The sequence below is a fragment of the Miscanthus floridulus genome, chromosome 13 (assembly GCF_019320115.1).
Source record: "Miscanthus floridulus cultivar M001 chromosome 13, ASM1932011v1, whole genome shotgun sequence".
Classification (NCBI taxonomy): domain Eukaryota; kingdom Viridiplantae; phylum Streptophyta; class Magnoliopsida; order Poales; family Poaceae; genus Miscanthus; species Miscanthus floridulus.
In genome coordinates, this window is record NC_089592.1 from 22,010,463 (window position 1) to 22,029,837 (window position 19,375).

The 19,375-nt window shown below is 45.8% G+C and overlaps 1 protein-coding gene across 1 annotated transcript in view; it reads left to right on the forward strand.

Moving 5' to 3' along the window:
* Positions 1-13,646, forward strand: part of LOC136499571 (helicase-like transcription factor CHR27) — a 75,423-nt gene extending 61,777 nt beyond the window's left edge. Inside the window, exon 7 of the mRNA XM_066495175.1 lies at positions 13,227-13,646. Within this exon, the coding sequence (XP_066351272.1) occupies positions 13,227-13,646 (420 nt within the window). The remainder of the gene's footprint in view (positions 1-13,226) is intronic.
* Positions 13,647-19,375: the final 5,729 nt, after the last annotated feature.

The window sequence follows — 19,375 nt, forward strand, 5'->3', positions numbered from 1 at the left end:
GCGTAGATCAACTTCTGAATCTATGGGTACCTGGTCTTGGACTCATTGAGTACCTCACTGATGAAATAGATTGGCCGTTGTACCTTATAGACATGGCCGGGCTCGTCACGCTCAACCACCATGGCCGTGGAGACCACTCGATTAGTAGTCGCAATGTAAAGTAGGAGTGTTTCGTCTTCTCTTGGAGCAGTGAGGACCGGAGGTGACATAAGGTATTGTTTCAGCTGTGTGAAGGCAGCGTCTGCTTCCTTCGACCACTCAAACTTTTCAGATGCTTTGAGCAGTTTAAAGAACAGTAATCCTTTTTTGCCTAATCTTGATATGAAACGGCTGAGGGCGGGCATGCATCCGGTAAGCTTCTGAACATCCTTCACCTTTTTGGGTGGCTTCATGTCCAAGACAGCTTTGACTTTCTCTGAGTTAGGGCATATGCCATCGTGACTGACGACGTTGCCAAGTAGTATGCCAGAAGGAACACCAAAGATGCACTTCTTTGGGTTTAATTTCCACTGGAATATGTTAAGGGCTGCAAAGGTGCATTCTAGGTTGTCAACAAGGGTATGTGCTTCCTTAGTTTTGACAACTATATCATCAACATAAGCCTCGACGAGGTCGTCTTTTATCTCGTCTTTGAGGCAAGCCTGTATAGCGCGTTGGTAGGTAGCCTCGGCGTTCTTGAGCCCGAACGACATGGTCGTGTAGCAGTAGGCGCCGAAAGGCGTGATGAAAGACATCTTGATCTGGTCATCCTTTTTGAGAGCGATCTGGTGATAACCAGAGTAGCAATCGAGAAAGGAAAGCAGCTCGCAACCGGCGGTTGAATCTACGACCTCGTCTATGCGAGGTAAGCCAAAGGGGTCCTTAGGGCAGTGTTTGTTGAGATCAGTGTAATCAACGCACATTCTCCATTCATTATTCTTTTTGCGTACAAGAACCGGGTTGGCTAACCACTCTGGATGATACACTTCTTTGATAAATCTGGCTGTCAAAAGCCGTGTAACTTCTACCCTAATCGCCTCCTTTTTGTCGTGAGCGAACCATCATAGCTTCTGCTTGATAGGTTTGGCCTTGCTATTGACATTCAAGGAGTGCTCGATCAAGTTCCAAGGTACACCAGGCATGTCAGCAGGTTTCCATGCGAACACATCCATGTAGCACCCAGTTTTAAAGACAAAACCAGATACACACTATATGTGAGCCCAGGAAGTCAAATCTCACATATAGCCACAAATCAGGATAATATCGAGAGACAATACTTATTACATAACGTATTAGTAAAAAGAAAAATAACCTCAGAGTAAAGACAGCAGAAAGTTGACTCCGATCTTCTGGCGAAGACTCCAAATTCACAGGGACGACTGACTGGTTGACCACAAGCCTAACTCCTCCAAAACCAGCAATCTAGTACCCATCCGGGATTTTTATCCAATGTATAGAAAATAAAACAAGTGTAAGTACATGTCGTACTTAACAATTATATCGTGGGGTTTATGAGGCTCAAAAGGGCTGACACTGGTTTAACTGCGATTAGCTTTAATAGATCATCTTTTTAGCAATTGGCTGGCAACAAGTTTATCCATAAGCCCATAAACTCATGATCAAGTAAACATGAATAATGTATAGCATAAACAATCAATTATTAGCATCATCATCCATTAGTGATCATCTCTATTCCATAAGGGTCCAAGGTCACTCGTGTCCGTGAGCACGACTGTTATAACAGTTTTATACTCTGCAGAGTTTGTACACGTTCACTGTGAGTCGTGATTTACCCTTTCGTCCGAGGTGATCAGCCTCTTGACCCACTACCAAGGAAGGTCGACAGGGTTCACTATGAAGCCTTTCAAAGGTTCGTCTAACAAGTTAGGGCCGCTAAGGTTTACCCATCAATAAGCATGAACCCCCCTCCAAGTAGTGACTAGCAAGTGCACCTACTTGGTAGACCGAGATCATACCCGTTGGAGCCCCTCTTGCACCGTAAAGGTAACCACTAACAAGCTAGAAAAGGTCCTCATACTAAGCTAAAGCCAGAGCCATATGGCCCTCATAGCTATACTGTAAGTCCCGGATGATCACTTACAGATGAGTCCTTAGGGAGAGGAATCTGAAGCATATAAACACTTTAGCCCCCTGGTTCCATGTTACTAAAAAGTCATATTTTAATGTTTATTGCATATACCATTAGTCAAGTTACAAGATCATGATTTTGATTAAGCACTAGCAAAAACTATCCAATGCAGTTGCCCAAAGGTTTTCAAGGAACAAGATATCAAATATCTAGGATATCCTTAATGGTAACAAGGGAGACACATGCAATATGAATTAAGTGTTTAAATGTAAATAGGTAACAAGGATAGTCCCATGCTATACTTGCCTTACACACCAATCCTTCAGTAAGCTTTAATCTTTGATGTCTTTCTTCTTCCTCTGGATCACCACATGTATCTCATCGACTGGACAATCGTAGAACACCACACAAACATCCATACACATACATGCATAGCATACAGTTGCATCTATATCAGAATAGTACACCAATCATAGAAAAATAAGTAAAAGAGATTGATATACAATTCTACGCATCACTATGAACATACAGTCGCGAGAGGCACGCTAATCGAAGCTACGGTTGAAAAGTTACAACTACCGAGAGATTTGCTTAATACGTGGAAAATAAACTATAGGCTTCATTTATGTTAACTTTATGAATTCATATACAAAAGATATTTTATAAACGATATGGATTGAATTAAGTCAATCTTAGATTTAAATTATAAAACAAAAGTAAAACAAATCATATTTTATGTACCAAACCTAGTTGTATAATCTTTAATCAAGATATGATTTAAACTATGATTTTTATGAAATAGTAATATAGTAAACATCATTGCTAAAGCGTAGATCTCGTCGTTACGAAACAAACGCAACTTGAACGGACTATTTCGGAGTTGAAATAAACAAGTTATGATTTAAACAAATTTTACTTTGGTTAATTAATAGATTAAATCTACTCATAAATTTCAAGTGTTGAAAACATGCCTAAAAGTAGTATAAACACGTAGATAACGTAAATACGGTCCTAACGCAATTCGAACGGATCAAATCGGACTTAAAACGCAAAAGTTACGCATAAAATAAGATCCAGTGGCATTTCTGTAATTAACTTGAACTCAAATTTGAATTAAAACAATTAAAATCTGAATTTAAATGTACTTTGGACTGGGCACACAAATTCTGGAAAATACAGGGTTTAAATCAGAAGAAAACAGGACCTAAAAGAAATTAGTTTGAACTAATTTGGATCGCGGGTTGATTACTGGAAAAGGCAGGGACTTTTCTGCAAAACTGGCATGGCTGACCATGGTTGACTGGGGCTGCTGACTAGGCAAACACGTGGGCGCATGCGATTGGCTCGGTGCACCACGTGGTGTGGGCGCTGCTGACCTGGCGGGGTGGACTGAGTCCACAAGTCCCGGTGGATCGGTTACACAGCGAAGGGGTACGGGCTTATCGTGGCCATCCACCGAAGATCCGATGGCGTAGATGGGTGTGGGGCAGCAAGTCGCCGGGGAAGAAGCACAGGACGGTGGCGCCATTGTTGCCGACGGCCCGAGCTCGCGGATGCGACATTCTAGGACAGCATTTGACCATCTAGGGCCATAGGAAGGCGGAGGAGCTCACCGTGAGTTCCACGGAGGTGGTCGCGGCATCTGGGAGGGCCTCGAGGGGGCCGTTCATCATCGTCGGTGGCTGGAGAGAGAAAGAGAGGGCGTGGTGAGGGGAAATCCGAGCAAAACGAATCCGAAATCGAGAAGGGGAGGCACCTATGGCTGCGTCGGGTCACGGAGAAGCTCATAGGCGCGTCGGCGTCGAGGATTGACGTGCGGGTGAGGGAGATTGTCGGCGGCGGGGAGTTGCTTGAGCGCGGCCGGGAATAGGGGAGAAGACGGGGCTCGGCTCGGGGCTTTATAGTCCGGATGGGGTGCGGCGAAGAAGGAAGGGGAGTGGGGCACGGCGATGGCCTTCCATCCGGGCGCTTTCCATGTGGCACGGTGGCTTGCCGTCGCTGTAGTGCCATTGACGGCGGGCGACGGAAGGAAAGAGCAGGGGAAGAAAGGAAAGGGGCCGGCTGACTGGCGGGACCCATGGGCAGTGAGGGGGAAGGGGTGAGGCGCGCGGGCGGCTGATGCGTGACGCAACTGACGTGCGGGGCCAGCGGGCAGCGGGGAGAAGGGAGAAAGAGGCAGCGGCGCTGAAGGCTGAAGCGGGCTGGGCGCTGCGCGAAAGGCGCGGGACTGGGCCAGGCGAGCAGAGCAGCCGAGCGGGCCGCGCGGAGGGCGGGCGCGTAGCAGGCCGACGCAGGAAGGCCGTGCGCTGAAGAAGGGAAAGAGGGGGAGTGCGGCTGGGCTGGCCAGCAGGCCAGGCCGGTTGCTAGGCCGAGAACATGAAGGAGGCCGGGAGTTGGGCTGAAAGAAGATGAAGTTTTTCAAATCAATTTCTTTTTCTTCTCTTAATTCAAAACAATTTCAAATGTGATCCAAACAAGTATAAATATGATTTAAAATACACTTTCTAATTCCAACATAGATGAACCAATTTTTGAGTAAGTTTTCCAAAAAATAACTTTTTAAGTTCTTATATTTTCCAATTCCTTTTCTTTTTCTAATCTTTCAATTCTAAGCTAAATTCAAAACCAATTCGAGTATGGTTTCAAATATACTTTCCTATTCAATAAAATGGACAATTCTATTAGGCTTTCCAAGATAAACTTTACAACTTTAAAAATACTTTTATTTCTAATTTTCTTTTCTTTTATTTCAAAGCCATTTTCAACTCTTTTCAAAAACATTCCAAATTACTTTGGAGTTTGGATCAACACCATTCATCACAATAAATAGAATGCAACAGCATGCATGCTCACACATGTTGCTACCTTATGATGAATTTTAAATTAATGAAACTTTTTATTTTCCTATATTTCATGTGCACAAAAATTCCAACTTAAATCATTTTAACTCTATTTCAAAAGAGGCAATTTTTTTAGGGTGTTACATCCACGTTGCTCCTCAAAAACCTGATGAGCGCGTCTTCCTATTTGGGATCTAGGTTAGCCCCGATAAGGGCCGTTTTGCTGGGATCGCCATCGACCAGCTGGATCACCTTGTGCTCCTTGGACTTGATGTTCTTGCGTGGAGCCTCGAGCTCCGGGATCTCCAGGTGGTTGGTCGAGGTATTCTTGGCGTCGAGCATGGTCTCGGCCATGCGAATAGAGAGGTCGTGAGCCTCTGCTATTTTGAAACTGTCGTCTTCACAGGTATAAGCTGCGTACACATTGCCTCGGAGGGTTAGAACTCCTTTCTCGGTAGGCATCTTGAGCACCAGATACCTGTAATGAGGTATGGCCATGAACTTGGTGAGTGACGGTCGACCAAGAATAGCATGGTAGGTACCATCAAAGTCAGCGACCATGAAGTTGACGTAGTCGGTGCGGAAGTGGTCCGGGGTCCCAAACTACACATGTAGCATGATCTGCCCGAGAGGTGTAGAGCTCTGTCCGGGGAGAACACCCTAGAACTGTGCCTCATATGGCTTGAGATCCGCCTGAGCTATCTTCAGGGCGGGCAGACTGTTCCTGAACAGTATATCGATGGAGCTGCCGTCGTCGATCAATACTCTATCGAATTGAACCTTGTTGATACAAGGATCGAGGACCAGAGGAAAACACCCTGGCTCAGGTATTACGGCCCATTGGTCCTTTCTGCTAAAGGAGATTTCGCGGTGAGACCACCGAGGGAGCCGCAGATCGGTGAGGAGGTTGTCGGTGTTGGCCACGTTCAAGCAAGTGCGGGCGAGCAGCTTGCATTCTTGTTTGGTCTCGATGGACAGTTTGCTTCCGATGATGGTGTGCACGCGATTGGTTGGCTTGACGTACTTGTGACGAGGGTCTGCATCATCGTCGTCATTATCCTCGTTGCGCTGTTCCCCTATGTCGTTAGGCTTGTCGGATGTGTCCAGAGCCTGTTGACGTGTGTAGATAGACTTGAGAACACGGTAATTCTCCATGGTATGGTTTGACTTGGGATGGAGCTGGCAGGGCCCTTTCAATGCTTTGGCGTAGTCATCTTCGTAGTTACGACGTCCGCCACCCTTTTTAATGGTGTTGACCTCACCATCGTCTTCCCGAGCATGCTTGCTCCTATAATCGTCACGGCGGTTACATCACTGATTACATTAGTCGCGGTGGTCGCGGGAGTCGTTGTGCTGGTTGCGGCGGTCAAAATTGTCATTCCGACCACGGTTGCCGCGGTAGTCATCGCGGTGTGGGGGGTGGTCGGAGCGTGGAACCCTTGCTGCTTCTTCAATAATTATCTTTTTAGCGTCATTGGCATCCACATATTTCTTAGCGGTGGCCAGGAGCGCTGTGACCAATTCAGGTCTCTTGCGGAGGAGCTTGTCCCTTAGGGCGTCGTGGAAGCGGAGGCCAGTGATGAAAGCCTCGATTGCCTCATTGTCGGAGATTGATGGGACCTTGATATGCATCTCTGAGAAATGCTAGACATACTCACGCAGTGGCTCATCTTTTCGATCTCGAATCCGTTGAAGATCGTATTTGTTGCCTGGTGGTTCACAAGTAGCAATGAAGTTGTCGATGAAGGCTTGCTTGAGCTCCTACCAAGAGTCAAAGTAGTTCGCCGGCAAGCTGACCAACCATTGGTGACCAGCATGGCCAACAGCGATTGGGAAATAATTAGACATGACGTACTCGTCAGCCATGGCCGATCTGCATGCAGTTTCAGTAGAGCAAGACCCATAATTCGCGGTTTTCCTTGCCGTCGTACTTCTGAAGTTTCTCAAGCTTGAAATTCTTGGGCCATTTGACTTGGCGAAGGTGTGGAGTAAACTGCTTCAAACCCGGTGGGCCATGGGCAGTGTCATATTCCATACGGCGATAACTTTCATGGGATGCTCGATCGTCGGCTCTTTGGTTGATGCAAGCATGTAGATCGTGTCCACCAAGGTAATGGTGAAGATCGTTATTACCATCGCGGCGATCTCGATTGCCATCTGGATTAGCCCTGTGGCCGTGGTTATCGCGGCAATTGTCGCGGTTGTCTTGGCGGTTATTGTCCTGGACGCCGCGGCGGTTGTTGTCCCGATGGCGGTTGTCATCCTAGCCATCGTCATGGCCACTGTTTCCGCCTTGACAGTTGTCTAATCGGTCGTTGTTGCATGAGCAACGTTGGTTGAGTGGCTGTGAGCGACTTGGGTGCTGGCGGCTGTGGCTTGACTTGACTGAGACGGATGGAGCCCGGGCTTGATTTACAATCTCTGTGGTCTAGGCCATAGCAGCCATCAGATAGGCTTGTATTTCATCGCGAATTACTTGGGTTTCCGGGGTGTTGGGTAGCTGTTGCATTATCGCCATGGCGACGGCTATGTTGGCGCTTGGAGTCCTGAAGACCTATTTGTCCCCTACCCTGTCGAAAGCATCGTTAAGGTCATGTGGCTGGACCCTTATGCGTCGTGCCTCCTGGTCTGCTTTGGCTTCGATTTGTCAGTGATTAAACCAGTCAATATTGTGTGCTTTGCGTGCAGTCCTTTCTTGTTCTATTTCGCCAACTGCCGGTGGTTCATCATTGCTGATAATGTTGATCAAACCCCCTCGCCTTGGTGAGAAAGATGGGAATTGCGGGAACCCTGAGGCATGGTCTGGGATATCCAGATCGTATTCGACACCTTCATCGTCGTGATGCTGGAGCTTGGTGTGGATAGAGGCATCAGACACAATGCCAGACGAGGAGCTAGAGTCACCCTCTTGGACCGTGTGGATGGATCCTTCTTGATAATCTTCAATCCGGATCATGTTGACAAAGTTGCGTGGCTTCGGCCGAGGTCGGTGCATAAAACACAGATCCGAGCGGCGTTGTAGGTTGTACGCGTAGTTGGAGGCAGCGTTTCGCAGGCCATAGAGCTAGGCCTGGTAGTTCTCTATCGAGGCTTCGTACTTGGATAGCCGGAGACCCATCGCAGAGGCTGGCCGGCGATGAGTGGAGCACCCTTCAGGAGTAGATATGACCACGAGATCTGTACCAAGTCGTGTAGGACAACTGGTCCGAGCTGGTCAGGTAGATCTATTGTGGGAAGCGGTTACCTGCTCATTAGGTTGACTTTGAATCGTACTTACCAGAGCTAGGGTTTTAGCGAGTTTGGTGCCGACCCGATCGATGGAGTCGAGCAGGTCGGTGTTGTCGATCTGCTTCCCTTTGTAGCGGGGAAGCGGATGACGGGTTGTCGACGTGGCTGAAGATAATGCAGGCATGGTCGGAACTAGATGTATCATGGTCAGAGCCAGATCCATCGTGGTCGGAGCTAGATCCATCATGGTCGGAGCCGTATCTGTCATGGTCGGAGCCGTATCCACCGTGGTCGGAGCCATATCCACCGTGGTCGGAGCCGTATCCACCATGGTCGGAGCCATAGCCGATGCAGGTGAAGCAGTGGTCGGTGCAGACTGAGTCCACGCCTCCTCTGTGGTCATGGCGATGAAGTCGTTGGAGCCGGTGGTCCAGGTGATCTGGCCGATGGTGAACATGAGGCCGTTCAGCGTAGCCATGGAGCCGGGGATGATGACCATCTTGTTTGCTTGGAGAGCAGTACGCACACCCCCTACCTGGCATGCCACTATCGACAAAATATGGTCAGCAGTCTACCTAGGGGTATGCTCAAGGTAGTAGATTGTCGGCAGATAGATGCGCAAGCCACAAACAAGACGGTGACGCAAGACAGACACGAGGTTTTATCCAGGTTCGGCCGCCAAGAAGGCGTAATACCTACATCCTACGTCTGATTGTATTGATGTATGTCAATGGGAGATGTTTTTTAGAGGGGTCCCCTGCCCGCCTTATATAGTCCAGGGGGCAGGGTTACAGATCTGGGAACTAATCCTAGTCAGTTACAATTGCCATATGTGGCCGGATAAGGATTTCTATTCTAACCGACCAGGATCTTGCTTGATCGCCAAATCTGCCTTGACTCCTTACGTGGGACTCCGAACAGGTTGGCCGGGCCGCGTGTCGTCTTTTGGTGGATCAGACCCACTGATTCGGGCTGGCCTAAGCCTAGCCGTAAGGGTATAGGGGTTAATACCCCCATAGTTACAATTGTCTATTTATGGATAAGGGTATGGAAGTCTATAGAAAGGAGGATTCCTCTATTGTATTTATGGGTCATTTAAAAGGGAAACTCTATCTAGTTGATTTCATATCAAATAGAGTAAATCCCAAGACTTGTTTAATGGGAAAATCTAGCGTGGGTTGGTTATGGCATCGCCGACTTACCCATGTTGGGATGAGGAACTTGGCCAAACTTCAAAAAGGCAAACACATCCTTGGACTAACAAATGTTTCTTTTGAGAAAGATAGGATTTGTAGTGCATGCCAAGCGGGAAAACAAGTTGGAGCTAAACATCCCATCAAGAATGTTGTGACAACCGAAAGGCCATTGGAGTTGCTTCACATGGACATATTTGGACTCGTCACTTACATAAGCATTGGTGGTAACAAATATGGATTCGTAATTGTTGATGATTATTCTCGTTTCACTTGGGTATTCTTTTTGTGTGAAAAGAGTGAAGTCCAAGGTATCTTCAAGAAGTTTGCAAGAAGAGCCCAAAATGAGTTTGATGTCAAAATCAAGAGAGTTAGAAGTGACAATGGGACGGAGTTCAAGAACACCAACATTGAAGAGTTTCTTGATGAAGAAGGAATCAAGCATGAGTTTTTGGTTCCATACACTCCACAACAAAATGGTGTTGTGGAGAGGAAGAACCAAACGTTCATAGAAGCTGCAAGAGCAATGTTGGATGAGTACAAGACTCCAACCAACTATTGGGCAGAAGCGGTCAACACGGCATGCCATGCTATCAACCGCTTATATCTTCACAAGAAAAGAGAAAAGATCGCCTACAAACTTCTAACTGGTAAAAAGCCTAAGGTGCACTACTTTAGAGTTTTTGGATCCAAGTGTTTCATACTTAACAAGAAATCCAAAAGCTCTAAGTTTGCACCAAAGGTTGATGAAGGTTTCATGCTTGGTTATGGTACTAACGAACATGGATATCATGTTTTCAATAAAACCACCGGTTTGATTGAAATCGTGGTAGGCGTGACTTTTGATGAAACCAATGGCTCTCAAAAAGAGCAAGTCAATGTTGAGATTGTAGGTAATGAAGATGCTACACATAATGCAATCAAGAAGCTTGCCATTGGTGAAGTAAAGCCCGTCAAAGACAAAGATGAAGACTATGTTGTGCATGATGATCTTGATCCAACCATTCATCATGTTTCATCCAATGAACATGGTGAGGCTTCTGCAACAAGAAATAATCAAGATGGGAGATCAAATGAAGCACAAGGTCATTCTCATGAAGATGGTGTCAACAATGAGCAAGCTCAACCTCAACTCAACAATGAAGAAAGAAGTGAAGTCAACCCTCCACAAGCTCATGATTGTGATCCTCCAATCTATCGTGACCATGATGATGATGATGATGATAGCCCTATCCAAAGATCAACTCAAGTGCCACATCCTAGAGTGCATCGATCCATTCGACGGGATCATCCCGTTGATAACATATTGGGGAGCATTCAATGAGGGGTAACTACATATTCCCATTTAGCAAGTTTTTGTTAATATTACTCATTTGTTTCTCCTTTGGAACCTTGTAGGGTGAAAGAGGCACTTGATGATCCAGATTGGATGATAGCCATGCAAGAGGAGTTGAACAACTTCACTCAAAATGAAGTCTGATCCTTGGTGGAAAGGCCCAAGCAAAATGTGATTGGAACCAAGTGGGTCTTCCACAACAAGCAAGATGAGCATGGTGTGGTAACAAGGAACAAGGCAAGGTTGGTGGCTCAAGGATTCACTCAAATTGAAGGCTTGGATTTTGGGGAGACCTATGCACCGGTGTCTAGGCTATAATCAATTTGCATTCTACTTGCCTATGCCGCCCATCATGACTTCAAGCTTTATCAAATGGACGTGAAGATTGCATTTCTCAATGGCCCCCTATCTGAGTTGGTGTATGTAGAGCAACCACCAGGCTTTGAAGACCCCAAGTATCCAAACCATGTCTACAAGCTCGACAAGGCGCTCTATGGGCTTAAACAAGCCCCTAGAGCTTGGTATGATTGCTTAAAGGATTTCCTACTCAAACAAGGTTTTGAGATAGGAAAGGCTGATGCTACTTTGTTTACTCACAAAGTCAATAATGATATCTTTGTTTGCCAAATATATGTCAATGACATAATATTTGGTAGTACTAATGTGGCTTTTTGTGAGGAATTTAGTAGGACAATGACAAATAGGTTCGAGATGTCCATGATGGGAGAGTTGAAGTTCTTCCTTGGATTTCAAATCAAGCAACTCAAGGATGGCACGTTCATAAGTCAAACTAAGTACACCAACGACATGTTGAAAAAGTTTAACTTGGACAAGCCCAAGCCCATCAAGATACCCATGCCAACCAATGGACATCTTGATCTTGATCAAGGAGGAAAGGACATCGATCAAAAGGTATATCACTCCATGATTGGCTCACTTCTTTACCTTTGTGCATCTAGGCCTGATATTATGCTTAACATGTGCATGTGTGCAAGATTTCAAGCTAATCCGAAAGAATGTCATTTGATGGCCGTTAAGAGAATTTTTCGGTATTTAGTGCACACTCCTAATCTTGGCTTGTGGTATCCTAAGGGCTCCACTTTTGAGTTACTTGGCTATTCTAATTCGGATTATGCCAGTTGCAAAGTAACTCAAAAGAGTACTATCGAGACTTGCCAATTTATTGATCGATCCTTGGTGTCTTAGAGCTCTAAGAAGCAAAATTATGTTGCTTTGTCCATCGCCGAAGCTGAGTATGTGGCGGTCGGTGCTTGCTGTGCCCAACTACTTTGGATGAAGCAAACATTAAAGGACTTTGGATGTGAGTTAACCAAGATTCCACTTTTGTGTGACAAGGAGAGTGCCATTAAGTTGGCAAACAACCCTGTAAACCACTCTCAAACAAAGCATATAGACATCCGGCATCATTTTTTGAGAGACCACAAAGCCAAAGGAGATATCACCATTCATCATGTGAGCACCAAAAAGCAATTAGCTGATATCTTCACAAAGCCCCTAGATGAGTCAAGATTTTGTGCTTTGAGGAGTGAACTAAATATCATTGATTCTCGTAATGTGGCTTGATCCCTTGCACACACATTTTGTTTGATCTAGTTAGGAGAAAAGAATTAAGAAACTATTGTGTGACACTTTCAAAATCTATTTCATAATTTTCATGAGTGACTATTGCTTTCTGCTGGTTGAATGAAATCTAGTCACTTGTGAAAATGTAAGTGTCCATCATATTTTTGCCCCACAAGGTAGAGTGAGTGCAGGCTGAGGTGTTTTTAAGTTTCCCTATGTCAGAAGTCCCGACGTAGGTCAGGAACTCCCGATGGCCGGAAGTCACGGCTCGCACCGGAACTCTCGACCGTCGGGAGTCCCGACGCAGATCTGAGTTTTTGACCGCGCCGCATTGTTTCACTTACTCATTTATAACTGGCCTAGTCCCTTTTACTACGGTTACTCTCTCCATCCCTACACTCCCATCGCCATCCCTATCCTCGTGCCTCCCTAGCCCTTCCACGCACCGCCCCTGCCCTTCCTCGCTCCTCGTGCTATCACGCCCTGTTAGCGGCTCTAGCCTGCTGGAGGTTCCGGCTACCCTTCCTTTTGGTTGCGCTGTTAGGAGTCCTGCCGGCTCTTCCGACCACCGTCCATGTTTTGATCTCCTTCCTTGGCTCGGTGGTGTGGTGGGGATTCCGTTCGTGGTGGTGCTCGGGATCGTCAATTTGTTCGTGGACTATGATTTCATCTTTCTCCATCTCCTCTTTCCTTGATTCAAGGTACTACCATGGCGCCCTAACCCTAATGCAATGTACCTTGCGATTTGCCTCTATTCTTTCTTCCTCTCTAATCCTCTATCCTCCTTGTATGAATGTGAATGGGATGGTCACCATGTGCATCGGAGGTCCCGATGACCGTCGGAGGTTCCGACCATCGGAACTCCTGGCTATCGGAAGTCCTGACTTCGGCCGGGACTCCTGACCCTAGGGTTACCACTCCATTCATGTTTCTTCAATTCTCAATGTTTGTTCGTGTCTTGTTGTATTATTTCTCAGTTCCACTTCGTGTTCTTCATAGTCATGGATGGTGGCAGTCCCTCGCGTCATAAGAAAAAGCGATCTAAGAAGAACCAAGATCGTGCCGCTGTCCCCAAGCCGTCTGGCCGCACTAAAGTGGCATATCCTCATGCTGGTGCTGGTGGTCCCCATGCTACTACTGGTGGTTCCCATGCTGCCTGTCGCTGTGACGATCAAGGATCCTCTATTGTCGCTCCTCCTGCTCCGACCTTTGTTGGGGATGTTCTGATTATTGATGCCGAAGAAGAAGCTCTTGAGCGTGCTGATCGCACCATTGCTGCTACACCGACTCATACCTCGACTTGCAGCATGGGCTTCATCTCTGCACTCGTTCCCTTCCTGGGCATTTCGCCGATCATGTGGGAGCCCGCCATGGCTCTAAATCCTGCTGGTGGCTAGACTCCTCCTCTACCAGTGGACTATCATCACCGAGTTAAGGACATCTAGTCCATGAGAGGAAGGAACCTTTATGATGAGGATGAGAAGGATCTACAGCTTGAGTATCATTTCTGGCACCCATTCCATTATGACTTTTATGATTCCATTCTCTATCTGAAGTTTTTGAAGAAGAGGGAGCCACCGGTCCTTCAGATGAAGTGCATTGATGCATACTCTCTTGGTAAGTATAAGGAGCCTGAGCTGGAGTAGATGGTTCATGATATTCACTCAATGGGGCTGTCCTACCTGCTAGAGTTTAGGAAGCATTGGAACAATGAGCTTATTTGTTAGTTTTATGCTTCCTATCATCATGAGCAAGACCCTACTGGTGCTATTGACATTGTTCATTGGACCACTGAAGGCAAGCACTATAAGGTGGACTTCATCACTTTCTCTCACCTTCTTGGTTTGAGTTAGGCCGACCACACTGCATCTAAATTGACTGAGTATGAGGATGTCGCTTTGGAGGAGTACCAACATATGTATCTTGATGGACATGTAACTGATGGACAGACAACATATCTGAAGCCCTATTACTATGTCCTTAATAACATTCTGAGATAGATCTTGTATCCGAAGCGAGGTGACTCCACCTTCCTTCATGATGATTCTCAGAAGGTGCTTCAGCGATTTGGAGATGAGTTTTAGAAATTTTCCATCAGCAGATACATTTAGAACAAGATACATGATGCTATTGAGGATCCGGTGAAGCACCTTCCCTATGCACCATACATTATGCATGTCATTGAGCAAGTGTCCGGCATTCGGTTCCCCATAGACACTCAGCACAATCTCCTAAAGATCTCCAACAAGACATCCATGGTGCTTCACCACCTGCTACTACTGCTCGATCTTCTAGTGCCGAGGCCCTATCTTCTTCCTCCTTGGGTAAGAAGCCAAGCAAATTCAAGTTCCTCATGACATACATGTTTGGACAGTGTTGTGCTAGTGCTCAACGTGAGCACGATATGGAAGAGCGGCTCTACCAGTTGGAATAGCACGTAGGGATTGTGTCTTCTCCTCCGAAGCCGTTTGTGCCTTCCCATGATCCGTTGGTTCTATATGATGAGGCTTGTGCGGCATATGAAGCTGATGCGACTTCTCGCCCTCATGGCAAGGGCAAGGTGACTGAAGAGGATAAGGAATACATAGAGGATGATGATGATGAAGACAACGATGGAGGTGATGATGATGGTGACCAAGATGAGGATGATGACTACGAGGAAGAGAAGTTGTTTTTTCATGCGGCCTACCACTTTTGGCACTTGTTGACAAAGGGGGAGTGTTAGGCTTTGATATCTTGTAATAAGTTAGTTAGTTATTTACTTTTGAGACTTTAAAACTTTTAGCTTGTATGCACTAAGTCATGTGGTGGCTAGCTTGTGATGGACATCTATATATATGTGTTTGTGATGAATGATTGTACGATAAGTAATGTTTTTTATCTATCTTATTAGCTTGTGCTTGTCTCTACTTGTGATGGTGAATGGTTTTTGGATGGCCATGTGTTGCTTCAAGTTTTTACTTTGAAATCTTGGCCATCATACTCCTTTTTACTTGTTGTGTGAAATAACATGTCATATTGCATTTCTTTTCACGGATATCTATTTGTTCACACACACTTGTTGCACCCCATGAATTGTAAAATTTAGGGGGAGCTTTTGTCCAGATGTATGTAAATCATGTATAGATGATTCTAATTGAAATTCAAATTCATGCATACATCAAAGGGGGAGCTCTTCATAAATTTTGGGGTTCAAAAGCTTTAAAATCTTTCATTCTTATACATGCCTAAGTTGGTTGTCATCAATTACCAAAAAGGGGGAGATTGAAAGTGCATTTGCCCCCTATGTGGGTTTTCTTGTATTGATGACATCCAAATTTGGGACTAATGTGATCTTAATAAGATATGTCGTAGCTATTAGTCTCATGAAAGATTGATAGAGTTGATAAAGATGAAATGGTATCCCTCAATTCTTGAAGTTGTAAAGGCAGACGAACTCAAAATGCTCTCCAAAGGTTTTATTTTTGTTTTTGAGTTTAGGATCCACCGCACTATAAAGAGGGATGAAAACTTAGTTGGTCTGAGGAAGATAGAGTGCTCAAGCATAAAAATAAAATCAAAAGAGAGACACTCTAGCAGTCCACGAGCACGTAGATTATTTTTCTATAACTGTCGATGTCGAAAGTCTCGACATAAGCCAGAACTCTCGACCGCCGAAAGTCACGACTCATGCCGAAACTTAGCCTGTGCGGTGACTGTGGACGTCGGAAATCCCAACGTGAGTCAGAACTCCCAACAGTCAGAAGTCCCAACACCTGTGGTTCTGCTAGCTGGCTGTCTACGCCCATCGGAAGTCCTGATGTACATCGGAAGTCCTAGACCTTGTCGGGAGTCCCGACACCTAGAGCTTTACTGATTGACTGACTGCGCATGTCGGAAGTCTCGACGTACGTCGGGAGTCCCGACCGTCGGAAGTCCCGATGTTTGTCAGGAGTTCCAACATTGACTTGCATGTGTGGACTTCTGACCCTGTGTGAACAGTGCTTTCTATTAACATCAGAAGTCCCAAGATCTGCGCTGGAACTTACGACGTAGATCTAAACGGTTAGATTTCTACTAAGAGTATAAATACCCCTCTCTTCACTTCTAACCATTATGGACTCATTCACAGTTGACCCAACTTGATTCTAATAGCTCCCAAGCAACAAGAGCACCCCTCTCCTCCCTCCTTTGCTCCAATCTTTGATTCCCCTAGGGTTTTTAGTGAAAGGAGAGTGGATTAAGTGAGAGAATCACTTTGGAAAGCTTGAGCACTTGATTTCTTCGTTAAGACGGTTGTTTTTTCGTCTATTACTCTTGGGGCTTTACCCCTAGCCAGCTAGACGTTGCCCAAGAGCTTCCATCTTGTGGAAGAGCCTTGGGAAGTTTGTATTACCCTTTGATTTCTTAGTGGAAAGCTCAAGTGACCTTTGTGGTCGCTTTGAGAGAGGTAAGGAGGTGGAATAGACTCCGACCTTTGTGGTCACCTCAACAACGAGGACGTAGGAGCTTCTTTATGGGGTTACCGAACCTTGAGATAAATCTTTGTGTCCCGTGTGCTTGTTGTTGTGATTGCTAGAGACTACTTGTATTTGTTTGTCTCTCTCTCTTGAACTTCATTTTAGGGTTTGGACTCGATCTACGGTTTGGAGGCATTACGGTGTCAAGGGAGTGATCCAACATCTTCACCAAACCACTAGGAAGTGGGGTTGTAAGATTATTTATCCGCAAAGTTAAATTTGGCACTGCTTTTGTCATTCACGTAGGCGTCGGGACTACTGATGTTTGTGCCAAAACTTCTGACGATGTCGGGAGTTCTGACCCAAACACCGAGACTTTCGACATTGACTGACAAATTTGAACTCAACATTTGCAGTTAATTTTTAGATATGCCTATTCACCCCCCCCTCTAGGCATTGTTAGATCCTTTCAAAAGCTTTAGGTTTGGTTTTGGATAATTGATGAAACCTAGGACTAACCTTTGATCTAAGTGTGTGAATTAGATAAGATGGTCCAATCCAAGTGGTGAAGCTAGATTATGGTCATGGTGAAGGTGATAGCCACAAAAGAGATGATCAAGTGCTTCACATTTGGAAAAGAAGAAAGAGAAAAACAAAAATGGGCTCAAGGCAAAGGTATATTGATAGGAGCCATTTTTGTTTCACACTCAAGACACCATAGAGGGTGTGAGTGGCCTAGGATCAATAGTCGTACTATAAAGAGGGGAGATCTTTGGCTAAACGGTTTATCAAGTGCCACTAGGTGACATAATTCTTGCATATACATTTAGGAACCTAGTGCACTAACATGTGACCCTTGTAAAATGCTAACACACATGCACATAAGTTCTACACTTTGTGGTTAGCAAGTTGGAAGCAAGGGTGAAGTGGTCATGGAGATAGAAAAAGAAAATGGAGAAGACAGCAGTGACCGGACTTAGGCGCTGGGGTGACCAGACTAACCCCGGGCGCGTCGGGTAAGGCAACATAGAAGAGGTGGCATTTGGCCTCATGACCGGACGCTATAGAGGCAGCGTGACCAGACACACAGGGGGTGCATTCGGTCACCATGACGTATGGTGGTGTAAGGGTCATGAGTTCTCAGGAGAAAAACTAAGTACTGACCGGACGCTGGGGCGCGTCAGGTCGCTTGCAACCTGACACTTCCGATCAACAAAATAGCTCTCTAGAACCTTACTAGAGTTGACCGAACCCTGGAAGAAGAGCGTTCGGTCATTTCTAACGTTGAGTCCGGTCGTCACTTAACACACGAGTGACTGAGTGTTGACCATTGAGATCGATCGGCTGAGGTTTAAACATGGTGGACACGTGGCTACATCTGAGCGACCGGATGCTGGCGCGGTGCGTCCGGTCATCGCGACCGGTGTGTCCAGTCAGTGTGTAGAGGCACCCCTTTGAGCACAATAGCTCTATTTCATTGGGGGTGCCTATATATAGTGTTTGGTCAACTTGGGGCTCACTCTCTTGGCACTTTGACATACTTGACATCCTTGTGAGCTTAAGCAAACACCTCCCACTCATCTCCATCCTTGATTCATCATCATAGTGAGATTGAGAGTGATTCCTAGTGCATTTGCTTGAGTGATTGCATCTAGTGGCACTTGAGAATCGTTGTGGCTGTGGATTTCTTGTTTCTCTTAGTGGTTGCCGCCACCTAGATGGCTTGGAGCAGCTAAGGAACTTCGGCACAAGTTGGTGATTGTTCGTGGCTGGCTCAGGTGATTGTGAGGGTTCTTGCACCTTTCCCAGTGAAAAGCCTCAAGGTAGCTCTAGTAAATTGCTCATGCTATTGCGTTACCTCACTTGTGGGTAGGTTCTTGTGGCGTCTCTTGTGGTGGGCTAGGTGTGTGATACCTATTAGCCACCAAACTACCAAGTGTTGGTCGACACAATGGGGACTAGCGTGCCGGCAAGCACGTGAACCTCGGGAGAAAAATCGGTTGTCTCTTGCCTTTTGGTATTCTCCCATAATTGAATTGGTATTCATCTTGTGATTGGTTCACTCCTCTATACTGTGGTATAATCACCTCGCTCACTCATTTACTTTCTCGTAAACTAGTTGAAGCATGCTCTTTAGTGTAGCTAGAATTGAGAGCTTGCATTGTAGCTTAAGTTCATCTAGTGGAGCTCTTTAGTGTAGCAAGTTTAAGAGCTCTTAGAGAGTAGCAACATAGCCCCTTATGTGCCTAGTGATTATAGCAACTAGAATTATTGGATAGGTGGCTTACAACCCTTGTAGTGCTAGAGCAAGTTTGCATTTCGCTAATTGTCATACTAACCAAATTGCTCTTGTGATCTTGTAGATTTTAAATAGGCTATTCACCCCCTCTAGCCATATTAGGATCTTTCACAACTAAGCTGCACAAAAGCTACACCTAGGTGTACAAAAGGTAAGATAGTGGGTGAGGGAGGTGGAGGAACTATACATCTCAACAATCAACCTCCTATTTGCCTTGCTGTCCTAATTGGACAGAACTACATATAGTAGTTCTTGGCAAGGTAGTTCCTCAACCAAATATCCCTATGGCTGATTGCCATCTTGACAAAGCCTGTGGCAATGGCCTTGTTTTCCAGCAGATAGGTGTAGGCAACAATGAGGGCTTCAGCCATCTCCATGACTGCAAGAT